This window comes from Fukomys damarensis, unplaced genomic scaffold (assembly GCF_012274545.1).
Source record: "Fukomys damarensis isolate Sample0158 unplaced genomic scaffold, DMR_v1.0_HiC HiC_scaffold_7, whole genome shotgun sequence".
Classification (NCBI taxonomy): Eukaryota; Metazoa; Chordata; class Mammalia; order Rodentia; family Bathyergidae; genus Fukomys; species Fukomys damarensis.
In genome coordinates this window covers 41,000,709-41,025,422 of record NW_022900919.1, presented here as the reverse complement: position 1 = coordinate 41,025,422, position 24,714 = coordinate 41,000,709, and the positions used below count along the sequence as shown (strand labels likewise).

The window sequence follows — 24,714 nt, the reverse complement described above, 5'->3', positions numbered from 1 at the left end:
CCCAAGGAAAAAAAAAAAAAAAAAAAAAAAAAAAAGATCCGCTTATAGGCTGGTGCTGTCAAATCCTGCACCTTTTTCTAAAGCACATTTGGCTTTTGGAGACTATCTATGAGCTCCCGGGGCATCTTGCCTCCTAAGAGTGGATCTGTGACCAGAAGCCTTGGGCTGGGACAAGTGTTTGTGCTAACAGTGTGAATTATGTAAAGGCCTTGAACACAGATAATCAGCCAGTCTTTGGAGACAAATGAAGTGAGCTCTGCAGACCTATGCAACCAACTCTGAGGGTGAGCTTCCTATGTAACTGACTCCCAGGGCGACACCAGTACACCAGGCTGGGGTGGGCTTCCCCAGAGCAGGAGCACCCATGAGGGCTGTCACACATTACTGCTGGTGCCTGGTGACCGTGCACCTGCCCATGTGCCTTTTTCTATCACTTTAATCTCTAACCTTTCTTTGTTTGGAAAAAACAAAACAATAAACCATGAGAATTACAAGGTGAATGAGTCCTGCGAATCTTTCTAGCACATCACAGATCCTAACCAGGAACTTTGCACTGAGCTAACCATTCTTCTAAACATGATGCAATCATGAATATTGCCACACAAAGGCCACCTCCAAACCAAACCAACCCACTACCTACAGCCTTGCAGGTGGGTCGAGGACAGTGCTACCAGTAACAAAGTACAAGGAAAAAAAAACACTTTTCCCAACTTAGTACATGCTGGAATTTGGCTATTAAAGGCCAGGCCCCCAAAGTGGCATTACTGAAAGGTGCTGTGGACTCTGAAGAGGTAGGGCCAAGTGGAAATCCTGAGACCACAGGTAGGAGACACATGCTTAAAGCACTCATTCCCATTAAGACAGGAGTCTTAATGAACGATGCTTAACAGCAGCCCAATCCACTGGGGCCACATGATCTCCAGACCGGGCAGCCAAAACATACCTCTTTACTCCACCACAAGTAGCATGTGTCGGTTATTTCATTAGCGATGCAATGCTGAACAATGCAGTACATGACTTTCATTGCTCTAGCCAAAGAGCTGCTGCATCAAAGGCATCTCTGTCTACATGCGCTATCTGCTAGTTTCTCTCATTTTCTTACTGCAGTGTTACAGCACAGCAAGCACGGTGCTAATACCTTTGTTTATATATAAATATACACAAATAACCTAATTCAGTCCTTATAACAAACTAAGATACATGCTAATACCAACAGAGTATCCTTTATCCAAAAGTCTTTCATGCGTCAGAGGTTTTCAGATTTTGAAGTATTTGCCAATTGGACACCAGAAAATCTGAAATCAAAATTGCTCCAAATTCCGAAACTCTCAGGGGCACTGAAAAAAGTTTTGAACTTCCAGATTAGGCATGTTAGGTTTATATTTCTATTCCATTTTAGAGCACAAAAAACTGCTGCAGCAATCCTCTTAGGGGCTGAATCAAACTTACACTCCGTGCTGACTCTAGCCTTCAAGCTCTTAACATCTCTCTGGCATCCAGCTGAAGCTTTTAATGATATCTAAATAACGTTGAGTGTGGTGGCACATGCTTGTAGTCCCAGTAGTTGGGAGTCTCAGCTTGAGGCCAACCTGGACAACTCAGTGAGTTTAATAAAAGAAAATTAGACTTTGTCTTTAAAAATAAAATCTACGTATCATCCCTGATCAGGGCTCACCTTAACTCTCTTCAGGAGAAATGAAGTAGTAACTACGACTCCTACCTCCACTACAAAGAGAACACACCACAGGCATACCCTCCTGCATACCCCAAGCCCTAAACGCTATGATCCTGCGGCCTGGGACTGGGTAAATACCTTCTCGGCGATGCCATTTTCTGTAGTGTAGATTGCCATGAGCTCCGTGTCTTCATTGTCCTGCTCCCCACTGGATGTGGCCCCTCCATTGATCACGACCTGAGGAGAAACACTCCATAAAGAGTCTGCTTTGGCACTTACCACTTCGCTGAAGAGAAACGAACTTCTTCAAGAGCCCTTCAAGATTCTCTAATACCCTAAAACTGCATTTCCATCTACCACAGCCTCCCACATGAAACTGCTGATGGGCATTGCTGCACAGGGAGCAGTTGTGAATTTTGATGGAGAAACACAACCATGTCCTGCCGAGTAAAGCTGCATAAGCCAGAGTAAGCTCCATAGGGGAGACAGGAACTGGAATAACCCAGAAGAACCTCAGGCTACAGGGCCCCAAGTTGCCTCCATTAAGATCTCTCTCACCAAACACTCGACAGGGGCTTCTCCAATGGCTACCTGGCAGGAGGAAGTTCTGGGAGCTAAACGATACTATACACCTAACTTGCTAGCAGTCATTTGTTTCTCACCACAATTAAGCGGACCAGCCTGCTGTCGTGGGTACCTGCTTGGGGCACTGGGAGGTGTGTGCAGGGTGGGGGATCCAGGGGGAAAATGGTGGTGCACAGATGTCTATACCAATAAAATCTAGTTCTGTGCCCATAGGCCCAGAACCCATTCTGGGATGGATTCAAAGGAAACACCTACAGCTACCAGCAAGCACAGCCCCTCTTTTCCCATGCCTAGCAGAATCATCTTGGTTTCCACAGGGCTGGAGCAAGAACTCCAAAATATTTTTATTCTCATCAAATGGTTCTATTTTCAGGAATCTGTCCTGAAGAACAGGAAGGGCTTCAACCTAAATAAAAGCCATCACTATCACTGATTAAATATAATGAAAGTAACTAACTACAGACTATGTCCCAACATACTGTAAGAAAAGCGTTTCTTACAGGGAATTTGTAATATAAAAAATGCACGTAGTAATGTTGACTGTACATACGCTAACACAACTATATTTCAAAAATAGTTAAAAACAAAGCATACTGAAAAGTTTAAATTCCAGCATTGTGGCACACACTAGAAAGAAGAGAAATACACAAAAAAATTCTGTATAGATAATTCATAAAGAACGTATCAAATCAGTATTAAAAACAAGTAAGCCAAAGGAAACAAGCAATGGCTAAGAGTATACAATTCACAGGACAAAAATAAATATTACAATACAAATTAAAATGACAATAAAAACATGAAATGCTGTCTACTATCATTTTAAAATTACAGAAATAACAATTAAAAAAAGCTTATTTTTTAGTGTAGATAGGGGTGCTTTAAAAGACAAATCTGGCATGGACCAGCGTATGGGGAAGAGCAGCTTCCCCATGTCTCAGAGAACTGTACGGAGTGCAGTGTGGAGACACTTTCCTGGGTCCAGCAATGCTGTTCACAGAAACTCACCCTGCAGGCACACACGTGCCCACTGTATTCATGCTCGACAGTGACCTCTGCTCAGCACTACATGCAACCCTGAGTACTTGGGAACAACTTAAATGTTCATCAAAAATATGGGAACATGGCTCAGTGGTACAGTGCTCACCTTGAATGCATGAGGTCCTGGCTTCATCCCCAAGACTGCGGGGGTGGCGGGGGCTGACTGTTCAATCTTGGTACACCATTTAGACAATAATATTCTACCTTTTTGTGGGGGGTGACTGGAGAGAGTTTAAGATAAGATATCTCACTATGTAGCCCAGGTGGGCCTGGAACTCACAGCGATCCTCCTGCTTCAGCCTCCAGAGTGCTGAGATTACAGGCATGCATCACCATACCCAACTTAATATTCTACTATTAAACACAATAAAGTTGATGTACTGGACAGAAAATAACTCTAAGAAATACACTTAAAAATAATGATAATTACAATTAGTAACAAAACAAACCTAAAATTATCACAATTGTGCTAAAAAATTAAACTGTAACAACCTTATGATCCAAAGATCCAGAAAAATCACATAAGAGTAACAAGGGTGCCTTCTGGCCAAGGATAGTAATGACAGACAAGTTTCCCTTTTTCTTTCTTTTTTAAAACTACCAATCCTTGGGTGTTCAGACCTGTGTGCTATTTGTATATAGCTTTTTTACACAGATAATAGTGGTTGTCATTAATCAGTAGGGCTATTTTTACCCTCTTTTCCTTTTATTTTGGTAATTTTCTATAACCACTATAATTTATGAGAGGGAAGAAATGTAAAAGAGTAAAGATCTAAGCAACATCATCTCGGATTGAGGTGGCCCAGAGAGATTTCTTAATCCATTTATTTCTATAGCTAAGGGAAGGCAAGTGAAAAAATGTGAGGTCATACAGATTATAAGTCAACTCTGAGGCTAGTTTTAAAATATGCCAGAAATTATAATCAACACTACATATTCTTATAGGGTGGACCTTCTTTTATTATTTTAAATACAACTCTGCTTTTCAACTATTTCTAAATCATGCTCAAGCTTTCCCTCTGCACCCAATACTAAGAACGATTCTGGGATCCGCCTGCCTTAGTTAGCCTCCCAGAGTGCTGGCCTTGCAGGCATGTACCACCATGCCCAGCTATGCTGCAGCTTTTTACTTCTTATTCAAGCTAACTGGGTTTGCGGTGTTGCTCTGTAAAACTAGCAGTAGCAAGACACTCACTCCCAGCCAAGTTCATGTCCACAAGCAAAACTCCTAAAATGGGTGGTGCACTCCACATCTTAGCACAGTAGCACACGGGAAGAATTCTCCAAGAACAGCGCTTAGTTACCAAAGGCCTGGTTTAGAGTCCTGTGCCAGCCAAGACTGCCCTCCTCTGCACTGTCTCGGGTGCTGCAACAACAACTGCTTCCTTGGGTACAGGGTGCCTTTGGGGGCGATAAACATTTTAGAACTAGATGGAGTTAGTGGCTACAAAACACTGAATGTGTGAAATGTCACTGAATTGTTTTATTTCAAAGTTAATTCTGTTATGAAAACCTTGCCTTGATAAATTTGATAATTTTTAATTAACATGATAGCAAAGTCAGATATAAGCAAGAGGTAGCAATTCTTTCTGTTCTCCAGAATCTCCTCTTTCCCTCATTCACATGCACATACATGTGCACACATACTCCTGAATAAATACTATAAAACACAGACATAGCTCACTTAACAACTACCCTGGCTGGCCATATCGAAGCCAGCATCCAGGTCAGCAGAACAGTGGGAGCTTGGGCCCAGTGAGGCCTGGCTGCTCAGGATGGATGAGGTGATCAGGTCTGAGCTGGTGCATGCCTTCCACAGCAGCCTCTCGGAGATCAATCAGGAGCTGGCAGGCAGAAGGTCCACAGAGCCCTGTGCCCTCCCAGTGCAACAGTGTCCAGTGGCACCTAGGTCACCCTGCCTGCAGGGTCTAGGTTCTGCCACGTGGCCAAAAGAAACCAACTGTTCTGGCTGTGTCCCAGGCAAGAAGGATATAAGCTGCTGCTCCCTGGAGTTCTGTCCAGGATGAGAGTCAGGCTAAGGAGTTCTGACTTAATGCAGGGGGAAGTGGAGGTTACAAGGGGAGGCTGTACAGAGACCAGGATCAGATGCACACTGCAGCAGGACAGGCAGGGGTAAGGCAAGGCAGAGAGACCCTTCAGGATAAGAGGGACAAAGCCTGGGCTAAGGTATTAACAGTGGCCTGAGCAAGGGGCTCAGGCAGGGAGAACAAAGATGAATGAATGCCCTGAGGCTGCCTCACTGGGAGCTGCAACGCCTGGAGTGCAGAGGTGACACTGTCACAGTGCACCAGGAGCCACCCAGCCCTGGACCAGTTCTTCTATCCATTCGTTGATCGGCTAGGTGGAGAGAGGTCCAGTCCCAGAGACTGGTGTAAGAAGCAAAGGAATCAGCCCTGGAAGAAGGCTCTACCTTCCCAGCCTAGCCCATCCTCCAGGACGTTTACTTAACTGAAATACTACTACCTAAATAAACTCCATTTCTAATATCAAGGTCAAGCTGGCCAGGCCCTCAGGGACCACTCTCCACCTGTCAACTCCTGCTGCAGAGCTGCGGGCAGCCCACCTACTCCCTCTCCCAGGCCACCCTAACCCCTCACTCTCCATCGCAGCTCCGGGAAGGTGGGAGGCTCTGGAGCAGAGGAGGAAATAAAGCAGGCTCTAACTGAAGGGAGCGAGGGAGTGGGCACCAAGAGGGGGTGCCTCTGGGCTGCTCTGATCTGCCCCTCCTCTCCAGTGGGTTTCTGTGCTGAAGAGAGATGCCTAAAGTGCTTGAGATGAAGAGTTTTACTCTAAATACTGATCTATTTCACCAGTGCTATTTCCTTTAGCTGACTAAATTAGCTATACTAAGGATCTACTTTTTTAAAAAAACACAAAATTTAAATTTAAAAATTAAATATTAAAAAACAATTAAATGCTGGGGCTGGGGGGATATCACAGTAGCAAAGCACACACTTAGCATGCTCAAGGCCCTGGGTTTGATCCCCAGAACTTAAAAAATAAATCAAAATCAGTTCTTCAGGAAGGCATTAAGTTTTTTTTTTTGTTTTTTTGAAAGCAAAAAGAATAGAAACATTGCTGATAATATGAAAGCTTTACATTTACAGCACTATTTTTACTGGGAAATAAAACATGTCTTAGAAAGCTTATAATAAAGTCTAGTTTTCTTCTGTGCTATTAATAGCATCACAGATAACAGAGGAGAATCTTGGCATCTCTCCCCTCAGGAAATTGATCAAGTTTTCATAAAAATATTGATTTATAATCGCCGTGGGAATAAGATGTCCTTTTTCTCCATCACCCCCCACCCCACTCTTTGAAACCAAACTCATGACTTTAATTATCTCCTAAACTACTGCTGCAAATGAGTTTTCTCTATTTAAATTTGTCTGGCTGATTTTGTATGTCTCCCAAATGTGGGCTATTTTGACTTTGAGTGTGGGAGTGTGTCTACTGCTCAAGAAATGGGTCTTTGTATTCATGCGCCTGATTTCTACTAAGCTAAGCCAGTGGTGCCAAAGAGTTTGCTTCTATGCACAAGGGGAGGACGACAGCAAAGGCAGGCAGACTCGGGTAGTGTCAGAGCACCCCTGAGGTTCCTGGTCTGTCCCACTTGTCCCTCACAACTCTTAAGTTCAGACCTGAGTGGAGGCGTAGGAAAGGGCAGCACAGGAGCCACTGCCAGTGTGTGAGGGCCACGCTGCTGCAGTGCTTGGTTCAGCTGATGTCCAGGATGTGTGCTGCTCCCACAGCAGCCGTGCGATCCACTGCAGGTAACATCCGTGAGGCAGAGGACACAGACACCTGGAACCTGTGCTTCTGCTCAAGGGTTCAAACTCAGTTCCTCACCTATTCAGGATCTAGCACAATTCAGCCACCACACACTAATGTGCCTGGCAGTCTTGAGCACCACTGCATACTAAACCAGTAATAACAGTGACCCAAATTAACAGTTTCTGTTCTCTCAATAAAAGGTAACACTTATAATTCTCAACAAACACACACAAAAGATCAATTCCTCTGGTATCCAAATCTACAATTAAAGGGTATTCTGAATAAACAATAAAGATACCAAGTTTCCCCCGACTATACACTAAGTCCCTTTCTGTTTAATGAACTTAAAAATCTCCCACTTGCCTTTAGTATTACTGGAAATCTCAAAGCTAACTACCATGAAAAGTAAGTCAAAAAGTGAGTATAATACAGCATGTGCTAAAGCTGCAGTCTCAGTCTTAGCCTGAAAAATGCAGTGCACAGATCCAGCACACCACTGACTACCCCGAAGCTGGCAGGTGCTGAAGCCTCTCATCTTGCTCTTTGTCTCTGCAGATAGGACAGCGCCTTGTGACGCCCCTCTGCAGCAGCTGACACTGCAACCAAAAGCAGGCAGACCCCAGAGACACAGCAGCCAGCGTATTCACAGGGTTCCAGGTATGACCCACCTGTCCCCCAAGAGGACTCAGAAGGTGCCTCACTTCCCCATCCCAGCCCACAGCCCAGAGCACCAGGCCCACTCCGAAAACCCTGTGTGGGTGTGTTCCTGCTCCCACACACGGCCTGGTGTGGCTGCTGGTGTGGGTAGCAAATGTTTCCCCAGCACGTACTCAAGCAGGCACTGAGTTGGGCACGTCAATAACATTTCTTCAATGTGAGGCTCGTGGGCAGGGAACTAGAGACATCCGCAATGGTTTGACTATGGCCCATTTTCTTCAAAACTCACAGAAACATAAACCCCATTATGAACTATTAAGACGCAGGACCAGGTGGAACCTTTAAGCAGTGATTAGAGACCCAGCCTCGCGAAGGGATAATCCAATCAGGCGATTAGCCGATTAAAACCTTGAGAACCAGTGTGAGAAGCCAAGCTCCAATACACCCGTCATACAAGGCTCTGCATGGCTTCCATGAAGGAAAAGGGCTATCACCAGATGTAGCCCCATCCTATGGAAACAGGGACCAAAACCACAAGCCAAAATGAACTTGTTTTCTTCCTAACTGTGATACAGCAATACCAGCAACAGAAAGCAGGCTAAGATAATGTCCCTGTGAACCTGGTCCTCAGACTGGCTCCAGAACTCACCAGGAAGGGATACACTTACTGCAGACACCAAACTAGACTCTGATATGTAAAGAATGTTGTAAAAGACAGAAGCCGCTAGGAAACAAGTCAACCTCCCAGCAGGAAAACCATCAAGGAAATACAAATGGCCCCTCAACATTTGAAAAGAGGTTCCACCTTCCTTGTAAGATGCAAATTAAACAATGCCACACTGGCTGAGACCACAGTTCTCCACTAGCCAAACCTGGGAGTCTCTGCCCCCTGCCAATGTGAGGGGTTCCCTTGTTTTTGTAAGGAGTTCCCTTCCCCTGCCCAGGGCTCTCCCCTCAAACCCACAATTCCACTGAGAGATTTATCCTTCAACTACATCTGAGTGAAATTACTGACGTGCAAGGTTTTTCAGCCCAGTGCAATTTGTAACAGCAAAATATTAGAGCCAACCCAGACATCCACCAACAGAAATTAAATTACAGTGTATCACGGGCCGGGGATTTAGCTCAGTGGTTCTGCCGCATGCCTTGCAAATGCAAGGACCTGAGTTCAATCCCCGTAGTGCATCCATATCCATCTCGTGGATCGCTCTGAAGTTATAAAAAAGAATGAGTCACTCTGTATACTGATAAGAGTACACACAGAACATATCGACAACGTATTAGTAAGGGAAGAGAGCAGAGTGACACTGATGTCCTGACACAACTCACACCCTTCATTTCATTTAAAACTATCAAAACCTCTGCACATGTAGAGTAAGCTGCAGCACAAGAATGACCAGAACGGTCCTGAGCCCTGCCACTGCCCTTACTTCTTTCCTCAGCCCAGCCAGGGCTTGCATCACCCGCCACTGCTCCTGTGCGTACCTGCAGCTCCACCATCCTCCCTGGAAGGCAGAGCCCACACACAGGGCCATTCCAGCAGCTGAGCCTCCTCCCCTGGCTTCCAGGACAGACAGCCTTCCTGGTTCCCTGTGGCCTCACTAACCACCCCTTGCCTGTCCCCTTTGCTGCACCCCCACCCCCCAGTTCCCTGGCCTAATTTAAACACCATGTCCACACTGCTCTCCACCCACACTCTTCCCTGAGCACCACAACCGCAAACTTAATTTTCTACCCCCAAGACTGATGTTCCCACAGGCAACACCGCACTCCTGATGACCCCCTCACCAATCCAGGTCATCCCTGAGATTTCTCCATCTCAGCATGGGCCAAGCTGCCCTTCCTGATGCTCACTGAAGCAGCTGGAAGTTTCCCTTGCCACCTCCTGCTGCTCCCATCTGGCCCAGCAGCCGGGTCTCCTCCAGTGCTGGGCACGTGGCTGCCTCCTCCTTGAGGCTGGCAGTGTCCGTGCAGGCAGCCCCTGCCTGGCCTCCTGATTTTACTATGGTCACTCCCCAGTGTGGCCAAAGGGACCCTTTCAAAACTAAGCAGAGCATGTCCCTGTCTGCTTTGATCAAAGCCCTCCCACCCTTTTCTACAACTCAGGAAGAAGAACCAAAACCCTTATCAGGTCCTGGGGTCTACCTATCTCCAGCTGACCCCTTCCCCCTGCCAGACCCCACACCAGGCACCCAGGAGCCTGCCTCAGGACCTTTGCACTTGTTCCCCCAGTCATAACAAGCTCTCTCCAGACCTGTCATTGGTCAGCCTGTTCATGTAGTCTTTCTACACCCTAACCCTCTTCCCCAGTTCTTTCCATTTCAGTGTATGTGCTGCCAAAGTGAGCACATGCCCTGGTTTTTCCTTAGTGCTTATTGAAATCTAACATCATCTGCAAATGTGACTTACTTCTATCATGTCTGCCTATCTCCCTCACCAGGATGGAAGTACTATGAGGTCAGAGACAGAGAAGTTTGTCTGCCTATTCGCTGCTACATTATTTCCCAGAGCCCAGCACCTATGAGACACACTAATGCATTAAAAAAAATTTAATGAGTAGCCTGCAGGTCCTATATGATCCCTACCTGGCATGACATTGTATCCCTCCCTACCCTACCCCTTGGATTTATTTCTCTTCACAGAATCAGCCACTGGCTGCCCTAAGACTGACATATTTACTCATTTAATTAATGTCTGCCAAAATATAACAGTGGGGAAAAACTCAAAATCAAGCAGGTTAAAAAGACAAACATTTCCACATACAAGGAACATAAAGCAAGCAATAAATGGAGCCACCCACATGGTTCAGACCTTGGAAGGCTGCAGCCCTGCTGTCTCAAAGCCCTGACTCCTCCAGCAGAGAACAGACTCCAGAGACTCAGCCCTGCCCATGAGGGGCAGAGGTGATTCAAGGCTCAACAGCAGGGGCCAGCAGGTCCCTCCCTCCCTCCCTCCCCATTCCTAGCAGGCTCACACCCCTGGGGGGGGTGATAACTGTAAGGCCCAGTTCCACACTTAGCCGGGCCAGGAAAATGTAACCCTGTAGGTGCACAGAAAGAGAAAAGAAAATTCCAAAACACTGCAGAGGAAAAGAGAAGAGATTGGGAGAGACTTTTAAATAAGTATGTTAATGTCTCTGGTGACTTAAATAAAGAAACACTGAAAAACACACACAAAAGGGCAGGTATGGTGGTGCACACCTGCAATCCCAGCACTGGGGAGGCTGGGGCAGGAGGATTGCTGTGAGTTTGAGGCCAGCCTTGGCTGCACAGAGAGTTGAAGGTCAGCCTGAATTACACAGTGAGACGCTGCAACAAAGAATAAAACAAAAAATACATGTGTATGGGGCTGGGGTTTAGCTTAGTGGTTCTGCCGACTGCCTTGCAAGCACAAGGACCTGAATTCCAAACAAAACAACAAAAAAAAATGTGTATAAGAAGTTAAGAAATAAAAATAAGCAGAAATTATAGAAATAATAAGTACAATCACTGTAATAAAAATTAAATAAAAGCTGGCATGGTGGTGCATGCCTATAATCCAGCATTCTGAGAGGGTGAGGCAGGAACATCATAAGTTCTAGCCCATCCTGAGCAATGTGGAGACACTGTGAAATACTACTTCAAAATAAAAAACAGAAAAAAGATGAGATGTAGCTCAGTATGAGGGTCCGAATTTCAATTTCTAGTACTAGAGAGAGGAAAAAAAAATCAATGAAAAGACAAGATTGTACACAAACAGTAACTGGAAATCCTGGGGAGTCACCCAGCAGGCACTGGGGAAGTTTACTCCAATCACAAGAAAGCAACAAAAGGGAAAAAGAGATCAGGAGGCTCAAGTGTGCAATTAGCAAACATTCATTCAGGATCCAGAGCAAAGCACAATGATTTTCAGAGCACAAAGACTAAGTCATTCTGCAGATCCACAGTGCATTTTAGTAAAGGTGACTAAGTGGCAGGAAAGAGATATGAGAGACAACAGGGACAATGAAACTGCCAATGTCTGATTCCATTGGTGGATTCAAGTGCTAAGTGCAAACTATCACAATTTCACGGCTAAAGCAAGTAAACTTTAGCTGGGCATGGCAGTGCATAACTGTAACCCCAGCACTCAGGAGACTGAAGCAGGATTGAGTTCAAGGCCAGCCTAAACTACATAGTGAGACCTTATCGTGAAACAAAAAAAGAAAGAAAAACCAAATTAATTAAACAAAAAATAATGGTGAGGCAAGTGGGTAAGGCATAGTCAAGCTCTTGGTAATGTGAAGGGAGATGGCACTGAATCATCTGCCTGGCTCACTGACATAGGTCAATACCCATGCAGGGAGCTCCCTCCTACTCTTCAAAGCTGGTCTAATTCAAATTTAACAACCCATTAATGAATAAAGTGTTCTGTCTCTCCCCTTAGAAAACATGTATCAACCAAAGCCGAGTTTCAAAACTTTCACTTTACAGGCAAAGACAATATTGATGCCACCTGTATAATCGGGAGAACTCCTCTCTGTGAGCTAACAAGGTAAAAATCAAAATGTGAATGCAAGTAGTCAAGTAAAGTACTGTACGCCAAGATGTGGTGTGCCATCAGCTGGGCAACGCTAGAATGGTCTTCATGCCATCAGCCACATTTCTAATCCCAAGAGAAAAACTTCTTGAGACATGCTCTCTCTAAGGATTTTTTCTTTCCCCTTTATGGGTAAACTGGTATATATCAAAGGATAATCTTATATTTGGGGAAAAATTACTGACATTGAACGTAATGAAGAGGTGAGAGCAGCCTTCTCTGCCTGCTACGGCAGCCTCCGATAAAACCTGCCTCCGATAAAACCGCCTCTGCCCTGCATGCTGCTGTCACAATAGCAAGCACAGCCAGTGGGTTCCAAATAGCTCTCATCCTCCCATCTTGCAATACAAGTAGAAGCTGGGTTATGGGTCACTTCATATAGGCACATTTTGGAGAGAAAATTAAGCCTTCAACACCCTCCAGTACACGCTGAGCACTGGGCCATTTTACCACGTGGCCAGCAGTGCAGGCTCCCTTCCTACAGGTAATTCCAGCAGGGGATCCAGGCAAGAGTGGGGGCCAACTCCTGAAGCGTCGGCTCAGCTCAGACAATTCCCATGGAAGATGTCGGTCTTGGTGCTGCCCCCATCACTGAAAGCACAAGTGTCGGAGCCCATCCCATGATGAGTCCATACAAAAAACCTTCAAAGAGACAGAAGAATGGAAAACTGCAATGCGATTACCGGAAGAGTGAAGAAGGTGGGGTGCTTTGCTTCATCTTCATATTTGCCTTCCGTGGAGCTCCCAGCCTCCATCGATTTGGATGTAGTGTTCTTGCCAATACCCATCATTAAGAGAATCCGAGCAGTTTTGCAGTGCCACTGGCCCAGAGTGGCTGCAGTGAAGGTTGATTCAAGCCAGGAGCCTAGGATGAGACTCGGCTTCCACTGCCTGGAGCACCCAGACTCTCAGATGGAGATGAAACCCAGGAGCTCCATCTCTTAGCACCTGCAAGAGATAAAGCAGCCAAATCACCTCGAATCACACAGCACAGGTCACCAAGTTCCCTGACCAGAAAAAAGTCACAGTGTAAGTCATGCCCAAACGTCTAGAATTTAAGGACTCACCTTCTTCATTTACAGCCACTGTTTCTGAAAGCCCCCTGAATTGAATTGTCACAAGTATCACAACAGTAAGGAAAAGAACATATAGCTCCAGTAGGCCGCTGACATGCACTGTGGTGAATGAACACACCTCACAACCTATCACTACCCAACACAACTGTCTGTGGTGATGGAAATGCTCAGTACTGTCCTGTCCAACAGTCATCCATGGTCACATGTGGCTACAATGTGCTTGAAACATGGCTGGTGCAAATGAGGAGCTGATTTCAAAGGAGCCAAAACATATCACTCAAATGACAACATAAATCAAAAAGAAATTCATACCCCCTCCTCCAAAAAGGAGGTAATGTGACAAGAGACAAAAAGAAGAAAAATGGGAAAGGTCAGCACTACTAGACCCAAGATAGACCTGACAAGCCTGGAAAAATCTCACCAACTCTGACACTGTTCAAGAAAGAAAGAACCTAACACTCCAAAACAAAGAGAAAAACCTAAACTAGGCATAGCATAAGACTATAATCCCAGCATTCTACAGGCTGAGGCAGGAAGATCACAAGTTTGAGGACAGCCTAGGCGACACAGAGAGAACTTGTCTCCAAAAAGAAAAAAAAATCTAAGAGAAACTCAAAAGTAGGAAGCTTCCGGAACATCTATCCTGCTTACTTTTGGTGAAGCAGCAGAAAATCACATCCCAATTTCAAAGCATGAATTATGAACTGGACAATAGAAGTGATTCACCTTTGATGAATAAGCATTTGCAGAATTTGGCTTCAAAACTGAGGGCGGATGGGATCCATACAAGGGCTGACACACGCACAACATAGCATGCCTCAGAATGCCTGGATTTCTGTAAAGAAAGGTGTAACGCAAGCAGCCAGGGTGGGGAGGGTACAGCACGTTTGCTGGCCTCATTCTGGTGACATCAGATCTTAACCACAAGTTAGTTTCCCACTGAGAGCGAATTAGCCAGCAGGCAGGTTGCTGTGCAAGTGCAGAGCCAGCCGCAGAGAGAGTGGAGATGCTGGCGGGAGACACTGCTCCCTCAACTGCCACAGACTCTTCACTCACAGATACTTTGAATGAGCTGGGGAGAAGCGAAAGGTAAACAAATAAGAGAGGCTCATGCAAAATTTGAGAGTCCTGTAGTTGGAGGGCAGAAAGGAAATAAATAAATAGCTGCCCGAACATCAAGCCTCATCAGAGAGCAAGCTGGTGCACACCTGGCATTGGTCTTCTGAGGCAGCCGTGCTGGTTTATGTTTTCATCCACAGCTGTTTAAACCAGCTGTTGTCAACCCATAGGCTAACTTCACTCTCCAGGGGGAAAGTAGCATGGTCTGGAGGCCCTACCGGCCCTCACAGTTGGCAGTAAGCCAGAAGCTTTGAGGGGTGAGGGCTGAGGGGCTGCACCTCCTCCAGTGTAGAGGACAGAGGTCCAGGGAGAGGCAACAGGGATCCTTCGTCAAGGACGGCAAATGGGGGAAAAGAGGACAGTGACTGCTGACAAAGAAATGCACCCTTGAAACTGTTATGTGTCGAGTCCCCAGAAGGCTAATGAAGCCCGCCTCAAGGGCAGAAACTGCGCACCAGCCTGAGATCAGAGGGCTCGTCCATACGGCACAAAGACAGGGTGGATAAACGCCAAGGTCCGGATGGAGAATGCAGAAGATGAAAGGAAAGTGTCCAGGGCAGAGTGCAGCTGAGGGCATGCATGTGAATTTGTTAAAACAAGAAGGAAAATCTCTCAGGGACTCCGGTGCTAGGTGCTCACGTGCCCTCTTCCTAACTGCTTGCAAAAACAGAAAGCCATGAGCAGGCCAGGTACAGTCTTGTCCCAACCACCTAAGGAAAGAGGAGAAGGAGGTGATGAGGGATGAAAGACCACAATGATGACGTCAACAGTGGTAATATCAGCAGTTTTCCATTGCCCCGTGCCTACGTGTGGCAAGAACTCATTATACAAATGGCAATTATTCTGGCCACTCACTGTAATATCACTTGATTTGCCCATTAACTCTACAAACTGAACGTCAAAGAAATAAAGTATCTCAACAAAAGACACCCAGCAATACCAGGATTCCAACGCTAACGATTATTTCTAATCCGTCCAAACTGCTTATACAGTGAGACAAAGCAGTCCTCTCCCTGCTCAGCTTCCAGCCACCGCCCTGCCTTGCCTCTCAGCAATGCACAGCAAGGCTGGGGCTTGCGAGAGGCAGGGCGAGAAACTGAGGGCCTTTTCCAGGGGTGCTGCCTTTGGCCCCTGCAGCTGACTGGCTGGGCAGCGGGTGACCATCCTCTTGCTGGACTGCAGCCATTATAACGGTTCTCAGACCCCATGATGAGCACTGACGGGACAATGGGAAGGGGTGAGGTGAGGGGTATGCACCCTCCAAGTGCCAGGAATCCCTAGGCTGTGTCCTTCCTCCCACACACAGCCTCTCTATAGCATGTGCCACCAGTGCCTCTCAGCATCACTCCAACAGCCACCAAAATCCTTTTGTCTTTTGTGGTGCCAGGGATTGAAACCTTTACACTGAGCTATATCCCAGCCCTTTTATTTTTTTGAGATAGGGTCTCTAAGTTGCTAGGTTGTCCAGAATGGGCTCAAATTTTCAATCCTCATCTCAGCCTCCCAGAATGCACACACCACACCTGGCTTCTTGTTCCATCCTAATGGGCCTAAACATTTGGCCTTGATCATTCTATGTGCTCTTGGGTGGCTTCCTAATTAGCTTTTAGAGGGACACCCAAATTCCTTCTCCAGGCTGAAAGGCAGCCCTGCCACTCTCCCTCCCTGTCTTATTTGACCCTGGTATGCTGTCCTTTCAGCTCCTTGGATTGTTAACCCTCTGCTAGATCCTAGTTCTTGTACATGCTGTCCCCCAAAATGAGCACCTCATCCCCTTTCTATGGAGGCAACTCCTGTCCATAGATTCTCTGGATGCTACCTGACCATGGTGTCTGAGGACCATTAAGATGCTCAGAATAAGCAAGGCAATGTCCACCTACTGACCACAGACAGCTGTAGGAACAAGAGGGTTGACACCTGCCAGGATGCAGAACTTTGTCTTGCATACTAAAGGGACCTAAATTTGTAGAATGGTGTGTACTGAATAATGTAACAATTATTCCTGTTGAATACTCATCGCATCAGACCTATGACTGAGCAGGTACATTAATGTCAGGAACAAGCTGGGCACATCAATGTCACCACCATCACTGGACGACAGAAGAAAAAGAATTTGAAAAGACCAAATCCTAACTGTATCAAGAGATATGAAAATCCTGCAATTGGATGGCTGGTTCCAAATGACAGAGCAAGAGATTTTCAATATGACTGAATCAAACAGTGTCCACATCACAAGTTGGCAAATGACAACCTGGCCCCTTTTCAGTATTTGGTCTCCAGCTAAGAAGGATTTTACGTTTTTAAAATATTGTAAAAACAACAAAAGAGAACATGTGACAGAGACCATCAGGCCCATAGAAAGGTTCTAAAATATTTGCAGAAAAGAACTCTTGATGACAATGGAAGGAAAGAATCCTCTTTTCAAAGTGGCAGTCATGTTAAACACTTACCAATAAAATTTAACAAAATCTGTGTGTGGCCTTTAGGAAGAAAGCTATTAAATACTATTGAGGACATAATAGAGATCTGAATAATCAGAGAAATAATAAAAATTCCTGGAGGGAAAATGACTGCAAGGGCGTCCATTCCAATAAACATAATCTATAAAAATTTAATTTAAATATCAAACACTCCAAAAGCAGACAGGAAGGATTGCTAAAAATGCCTCTGAGGGACTAAGTAATAAAGCCACAAATGTCTGGAAAATAATAAGAGAAGGAATCAGCATCTAGAAACTCTTAATACAAGGATGTAATAAACAGAAGAGTTTAACAGAGGTATAAAAACAGACTAACATATGAAACACCAGAAAACGCACTAACCGGCTGGGGACGCTCATGCACACCTGTAATCTCAGCACTGAGGAGGCCCACAAGACAAAGTAGGATGGTTCTGCCAGAGGTCTGGAGGAGAGGAAATGGAGAGCTGCTACTTAAGATATGAAGTTTCCACTATGCCAGGGAAGTTTTAGAGATTTGCTGTAAAATACTGCACATGGTGAGCAATACCATACTACTATACTGTGCACTTAAAAATCTGTTTATTAGTTATATCTTGTGTGGGTTATTCTTACCCCATAAAAAGAGCAGAAAATACTGATTTTTTAAAAAAATGAGACAATGACTAACTGGATTTAAAGGCAACTTCACAGCTGCATGTGGTTTTGCCAGCAATTCCAGCAATCTGGGAGACCGAAGCAGTAGGGTCACAAGATAGAGCCCAGCCTGCACAATAATAAGATCCCATCTCAAAGTGGAAAAAGAAAAAAAACATTTAAAGAGGTGGGAATGTGGCTTAGTGTGAAGGCCCTGAGTTCAATCCCCAGGGCCGGGGAAGGGGAGGACGTTACAATGTAAATTTAAAAACAGTATGTACAGCACCAACTTACTATGTCTGTGTAAAGTGTACACAGCAAAATATCATGCAAACTGCTGAATGACAGGAACACAAATGAAAGGCCCTTCCTCTGCGAAGGGCCAGCCAGCATTCTTCCCCACAATTTAGCATCCTCTCCCCTCCAATACCGCAGAGCAATGAGGCCCCATGTTGAGCACTCAGGATAAGGCAGGCCAGAGCAGCTGCGATTTAGCTCAGTGGTGCTGCTGCCTGCCTCCCAAGTGCAAGGTCCCGAGTTCAATACCTGGTATAAAAAAAAAAAAAATTATTATTACCTTCCAACATCCAAGAAATCAGTCTCAAAGTAAAAATCCCCCAAAACAAGAGACTGGCCGAGCAAAAATATAACAATTAGGGGAGTTCTGTTATGAGCAAAAAAAAATGAGATGTTTGTATCTTTAACAAATCTTTCAATTCCTTAAGGACTAAACTACTCCCCCTGCCCAGCCAACTGTATTATGCACAAATGCAGAACAGCAAGAGCTTTCAATTAGTGCTTAGTTCATCAGCTGTTCAGCCAGGAACTCATTTCTTTGGTGCTCAATGTTTTTCACCTGGCTACTTCTTCCCCACCCAGGAATCAACGTCTCAACTTCAACACCTTCACTGTGGCTCAGCAGGCTGCTGGGCTTGGAGTATGATGGGATCATCCAATCAAGGACTCCGAGCTACTTCAAGCATCAAAACCTGGCATTTCTTAGAAGAAAAATGTCCTCCCATGGTCAGCATCTAGCAGAGTCTGCAGTCCAGAACATACAAAGCCCCTAATGGCTGAGTGAGTTAGTCACCAAGGGGCATCCCAAAGGGTAGAACCCCACTGTGTGTGATCCACATTTATATCCCCACCCCTTGCACACAAAGATGCCCAACAAATGTCAACAAAGCAAGTACACATTTACCCCCAGATAGATGGCACTGACTCAATATTGCTTCGTAAACACACTGCGAATCCATCATTTAATCTAGACACACATATCTACAACTCCCTCAAAGAATACAAGTAAAATTATAGGAAGTCTGGCCACATGTGGTGGTGTATGCATGCAGCCCCAGCTACTCAGAAGGCTGAGGCAGGAGAATCAGTTCAAGGGCAGCCTGAGCAACTTAGCAAGATCCGGTGTCAAAAACATTTAAAAGAGTAGGAGATATAGTTCAGTGGTAAAGTGCTTGCCTAGCATGTATGAGCTCCTAGGTTCAATTCCCAGCACTGCAAAAAATAAAGAGGGAGGCCAGGGATTTAGCTCAGTGGCACCACGCCTGCCTTGGAAGCACAAGGTCCTGAGTTCAACTCCCCCTACCCAAAAATTTAAAAATAAATAAAAATAAAGAGAGGGAAGGAGGGGGGTACAGGGGGAAAAAAAGAGGGAGAAAGGGAGAGAAGATGGGGGGCTGGAGAGAAAAATCTGAACACTACCTGGACAGTTTATTTAAAATGCAAATTTCTGGGACAGGGATTTAGCTCAGTGGTTCTGCTGCCTGACTCATAAGTGCAAGGTCCTGAGTTCAATCCCTGGTACCAAAAAAAAAAAAAAAAAAAAAAAAAGACCAGGGATTTAGCTCAGTGGTTCCACAGCCTGCCTTGCAATCCAAGTTGGATTCCTGGTACCAAAAAAATAAATTAATTAAATATAATAAAATGCAAATTTCTTTCACACATGTAAGCAAAAGTTCAACCCTGTTTTATTAATAACAGCCCCAAATTTCAAATGCTCAAAGATCCAGACAGGTGAATAAACCAAAGGAATATTCCTCAGCACTAAAAGGAGACAAGTACTCAAGTATGGACCCATGTGGATGCACAGCATACCAGAGATACACCTTGAGGGGAAGAAGCCAGACACAAGACCGTGCAGTCTGAGGCCCAAAAGGTAAACCAAGTCTGCAGTACCAAGAAGCGGGGTGGTTGGGCGGTGAGGGAGAAGGGGATATTTTGATGGTGATGCTAGGGGCTCCATTTGTGAGGGTATTGTTCACTGGAGGTAAACTACCTTCATAAATTTGATTTTAAAAGAAAAAATACTGTAAGTTAAAAACTCTTACAATCTCACCAATTTAAAAAATGTCCCCTCCTCAAATTTTTATTCTATAGACCTGCCTTGGGGCCTAGAAACCTGTATCTGTAACAAACACACAAATCTTCAGATGTCCCAACCCTGGGCCCAGGCAAGCTGGGCTGAGCAAAAGCTATTTTGTGTGTCTGAACACACCTATGTAGACCCAGGAGTATGGCTACAAAGGATGATTTTGGGATGAGAATATAAAACCTGGGGCCCGGGATTTGTCTCAGCGGTTCGGTGGCTTGCCTTGCAAGCGCAAGGACCCGAGTTCAATCCCCAGTACAGAGAGAGAGAGAGAGAGAGAGAGAGAGAGAGAGAGAGAGAGAGAGAACCAGAGCTTCTAGAATCTTCAGGTTCAATGATGAAGCATATTTTAAAGCCAACCTGTGGTTCTCTGCGTAAATCCTATCATTAGGGGATTACAGCTGAACTATGGCTTCTCCACTAAATTCTGTAAATGCTAAACATTTGACCTAAACACTTTTAATCCAAGTTTTTAAAAAAGGATTATTAAAACAAATATCCTCAACTTACATAAGATCTACTCCCTTTAAATGTTACCTAACACGGAGTTCTGTTTTAGGAAGTTTCTGGTGCTGATCCTAGCTGTAATTACTCCGTGTAAATCTCTGAGCAGCTAGAATGAGCCTGTAAGTAGTGGTTATTATTGGATCCTGTGATGACAGCTATGCTCACAGGGTGTGACTAAAAAAATCTCCATCATCCTACAGCCTCATCCAAAACACTGCAAGAACTCTTGCTCTCATTTTTCACACTGTAGGTCAGGACCCAGTAGTGGGTCATAAAGTTAACTTAGTGGATCCTGAACAGGGTGTTTTAAACAGTGAAATTTAGGGCTGGGAATGTAGCTCACTAATAAGAAATTTTTTTAAAAAAGGAGAAGAAAATAATGAAATTGAGCAGAACAAAGAGCTTTGTTTCACAAGATATGGATGATCCTTGTGCGCTGACTTGGATATGATTTGATTGGGTCCCTGGGGGATCAGGCACTGGAGGTGTGGTCATCAGGGCGGGAAGAGGTGGGTCCAATTGCAAAGTCCTTAAGGGCTAACTTTGGAAGGGATTATTAAATTTAACTCCCACGAGACTCCAGTTAGTTACTTGGAGAGGGCAGCATAGAAAAACGAGCCTGACTCCTGAACCCCACCCTGGACTCCTGTCTTGTTGACTGATCTTTTCCTCTTGTTCATAATACTAGTTGGTGATGCAGTCAGGAGAGTCCTTGCCAGAGCACCGGACAGAGATAGCCTCACGCTGTGCGAAATTTCAGACCTCAAAAGTGTAAGACAAATAAATCTTCTTTCTTTACAAATTACCCTGCCTCAGGCATTTCATTACAGAAAGGGAAAACTGACCAAAATAACCAGAGTTTCAAGGTGGAACACTTTGTGCTGTGGGTCAGTCAAAACAAGTCTGAAAGTTACTGGAGTGACTAAAGATCTGCATGACTGACACAGACATGATACAATCCATGCGCCCAATTCAAACAGGGTCATCTGCTGAGCTTAAAACCAATACACCTGGAGGAATAACGCGCATGAGTCAAGAAGATAACACTGACAACGACACCGTGGACAGAACACCTGTAACTACAGCATCAGGGTATTCTTTTGTCACACAATTAACAACAATAATTTACTAAGCTTACAGAAAAACATCCCATGGCTGCAACTAGAGGGTCTCCTTTGTGCCCCAAATGCCTCAGCACTGCCTTGGTTTGTGGACTTGTTCTTCGAAGGGTGCGGCTGGTAATTTCAAAATACACGAAGAAGACAACCTGAACCTATGAAGGGGAACCCAGGTTCCACCTCGGAGAGTGGATTCCATCTGCACAGAGCCCAGGGGGAGCAGAGCCTCCCACCTCAGCAGCACTGACTGGGGAATCACCTGGACATGGAGTTGTAGGACCCCAGCAGTGGGCCAGAGAGGACACAGAGCTGCTGGTAACATGGGAATTTTCTTGGACCATCCAAGGGTGAGGTAGGTGGAGAGGATCACTCCTTACCAAAAGCCAGCATTTATAGTGCATAACCCAAAGGGACAGCTGGCTGAACAAAACAAGAAATTAAAGAACAGGCTCTGCCTGCAGGAGACCCCTTCAGTCTGTCTGAGAGGCTATGCCTTAGAATCCCTGACAGAGAACAAACTCCAGTCCCAAACCAAGCTTTTAAATTTAGGTCACGTCCAGCCCTAGGTGAGTAGTTTTGCTGGCATCTGTTGATATGTGTACCTGAGTTGTGAGAAGTGATGGCCACACTATCTTAAAGACAAGACACTGATCACTGGTTAGGGGAGAGGTGGAATCTAGTACACACAGTAAAATGTCAGAGGGAGGATGTTTTGTTCACTTGGGGGCTTTAACCAAAAAGTCATTAGCAGCCTTCATTTTCTTGATTAGTTATCAGATGCCTGCCTTGCCTGGTATAAACCTATAAAAATGCCTTCCCCAGACACTATTTGTAAAAAGACCTCCTTAAGCTTCACTGTCCTGACCACTCAGCACCCTGGAACCAGATGCCACCCACACTGCCTACACAGATCACTCATCTCCAGTCTGGGCTCCTCCAAAATGCATGAGCTGTCCCTCTTCTACAAAGGGCTTCATGGCAAAGCTTCCACATCAGGCAGGGGTGGGTGCAGGGGCAGGAACAGAGCATCCTGTACATAAAAGGCATTCCCATATTTGAGGGAAATGTAGGCATATTTCCATGATTCAGATACCCTCCAAATTCATTCAGGGAAATCTAGCTGGAGAAGGAAACAGGAGAGGGAAAGGTAGGGCAGCAAAAGATGTGGCCTGTAAGCCAGATTAAAATATAAATATAGGGCTGAGTGTGGTGGTGTGTATCTATAATCCCAGCATTCAGGAGGCCAAGGCACAAGGATGGCTGTGAGTTCAAGCCTGGACTACACAGTGACTTCAAGGACTGCAGAGTGAGATGCTGCCCCAATAAATAAACAAATAAATAAATAAATAAAATATACATGTAGGCCAAAGGGTATGGTTCAGTGGTAGAACACTTGCCTAGCATGTGCAAGGCCCTAGACCAGTGCTGGTGAACCTTTTAGAGATGAATGACCAAAACACAACCTCAAACCCACTTATTTATTGCAAAGTGCCAACACTGCAATTAAACCTGAGCACTGAGGTTTTAGTTTAGAAAAAAAAAACAACTCTACATTAACGTCTTTTATCTTAAAAGAAAAATGTGTGTCCCACAGGTTCATCGCCACTGCCCTAGTACCACAAATAATAATTATACACACATATTTCATATATTTAGACAGACATCGAAAACGAAAAGCAGAATTATGAAAACTAAAGCAGAATTAAGATAGGTTTTACTCTATGCATTTTTACTGTGTGATTTAACATGTCACTTTATTGAACAAACAGGGTTTTTAAAAAATTAAACACTAATTAACATGTATTCATAGGACTGGAGATGTAGCTGAGGGGTAGACAACTTACCTAGCTCATATAAGGCCCAAGATTCAATACTCAGCAGCCCCCAAAAATTAAATAAATAAACAAAACATATTAATTGCCAATTAGCAAGGGAGCCAACGAAAAGCTAATTCTATATAAAATTGACAAGATAAAAATAAGTGCATAATGGACTACTAAGATTATCCCAGTCCATGTGCAAATCTTTCCTTCTGTCTTTTCTGACCAAGACAAACATGATTTCACTTAACTAACAAAAACTGGGGGTTTTGGGAGTTGTTATTCCCATTCCACACAGCTGAGCAAAGGAGGCATCAAGGTTTACCCTTGGACAGAAGCCACAGGTGAATATGGTCACCAGGCAAGCACTAAGACAAGGGGTTAAGAGGTAATTATCTGAAGGACATTTTGGAAAAAGGCAAGGACAACCCAGAGAGAAAGAGTTCCCCTCTTCCAGGTCTCCTAACACCCTCAGTCACCCCAGCACTCTGCTCTCCTATGATAGCCTTGGAAGCCATGATGCCTTCCAAAGCTGGCTCTGCCCTGCTGCACCTGGGCTCTCTGCCCCATACTCCCTTTCCAGCACACCTGAAGACTGACACCCTTTCCCCTCCTGAAGAGGAGGCCTGGGGGGACTTGGGTCACCTCCAGTTGTTGCTGTCCCCACTGAGAGAAGCCACAAGCGCCAGAGAAGCGTTTCAAATAAACCATCCTGCCTCAAGCTCAAGGTACTAATAACAGCTTGATAACCCACCCATCTCCCTCTCTCCCTCCCTCCCTCTTGCTCTCTCTCTCTCTCTCTCTCTCTCTCTTTCTCTTTCCCCTCTACCCCCTCCCTCTCTCCCTGTCCCCAACCACAGCATTCCACTTGGAAACACCTTTGACCTTTCCTTGTACTGCAAGTGCCAAAGTCAACTTTCCTTCCTGCCTGCAAAGAACCCTGGCTCCACCTTCCTCTTGTTCCTAATACTCATTATATCCACTCAGTTTTGCTTGGGCTTTCCCATATTTACTCAGTTCTCTCAAGCCCCAGGTTCCCATTCCATTTTCAAGTCTTTTGCAAAATCCTTTTTCTGCCCACCACCCTGAAGCCCTCCAGTGCCAGGAGTTACTCCTCTCCTCCCTGCAGACAGACTGACTCTGCCAAGATAAGGAACAGAGCTCTTAAGGTTTCACCCACCCAGGGAAGCCGGGCAGCATCCGCCCAGCCTGCACTGTAACACTATGACCTGGGCTGGGTCCCTGTAATTCTCCCCAGGTTATGGCTTCAGCTTTTCCCTGGCCTCCCAT

At 45.1% G+C, this 24,714-nt stretch overlaps 1 protein-coding gene across 2 annotated transcripts in view; it reads right to left on the bottom strand.

Moving 5' to 3' along the window:
• Slc23a2 (solute carrier family 23 member 2) overlaps nucleotides 1-24,714 on the bottom strand; it is a 114,256-nt gene that overhangs the window by 54,490 nt on the left and 35,052 nt on the right. For both annotated transcript variants that reach the window (XM_033761198.1, XM_010607533.2), the window contains exons 2-3: nucleotides 12,991-13,255; nucleotides 1,814-1,912 (exon numbers count right to left, since the gene is read on the bottom strand). In XM_033761198.1, coding sequence (XP_033617089.1) covers nucleotides 1,814-1,912; nucleotides 12,991-13,098 — 207 coding nt within the window. In that variant the 5' untranslated portion in view covers nucleotides 13,099-13,255. The remainder of the gene's footprint in view (nucleotides 1-1,813; nucleotides 1,913-12,990; nucleotides 13,256-24,714) is intronic.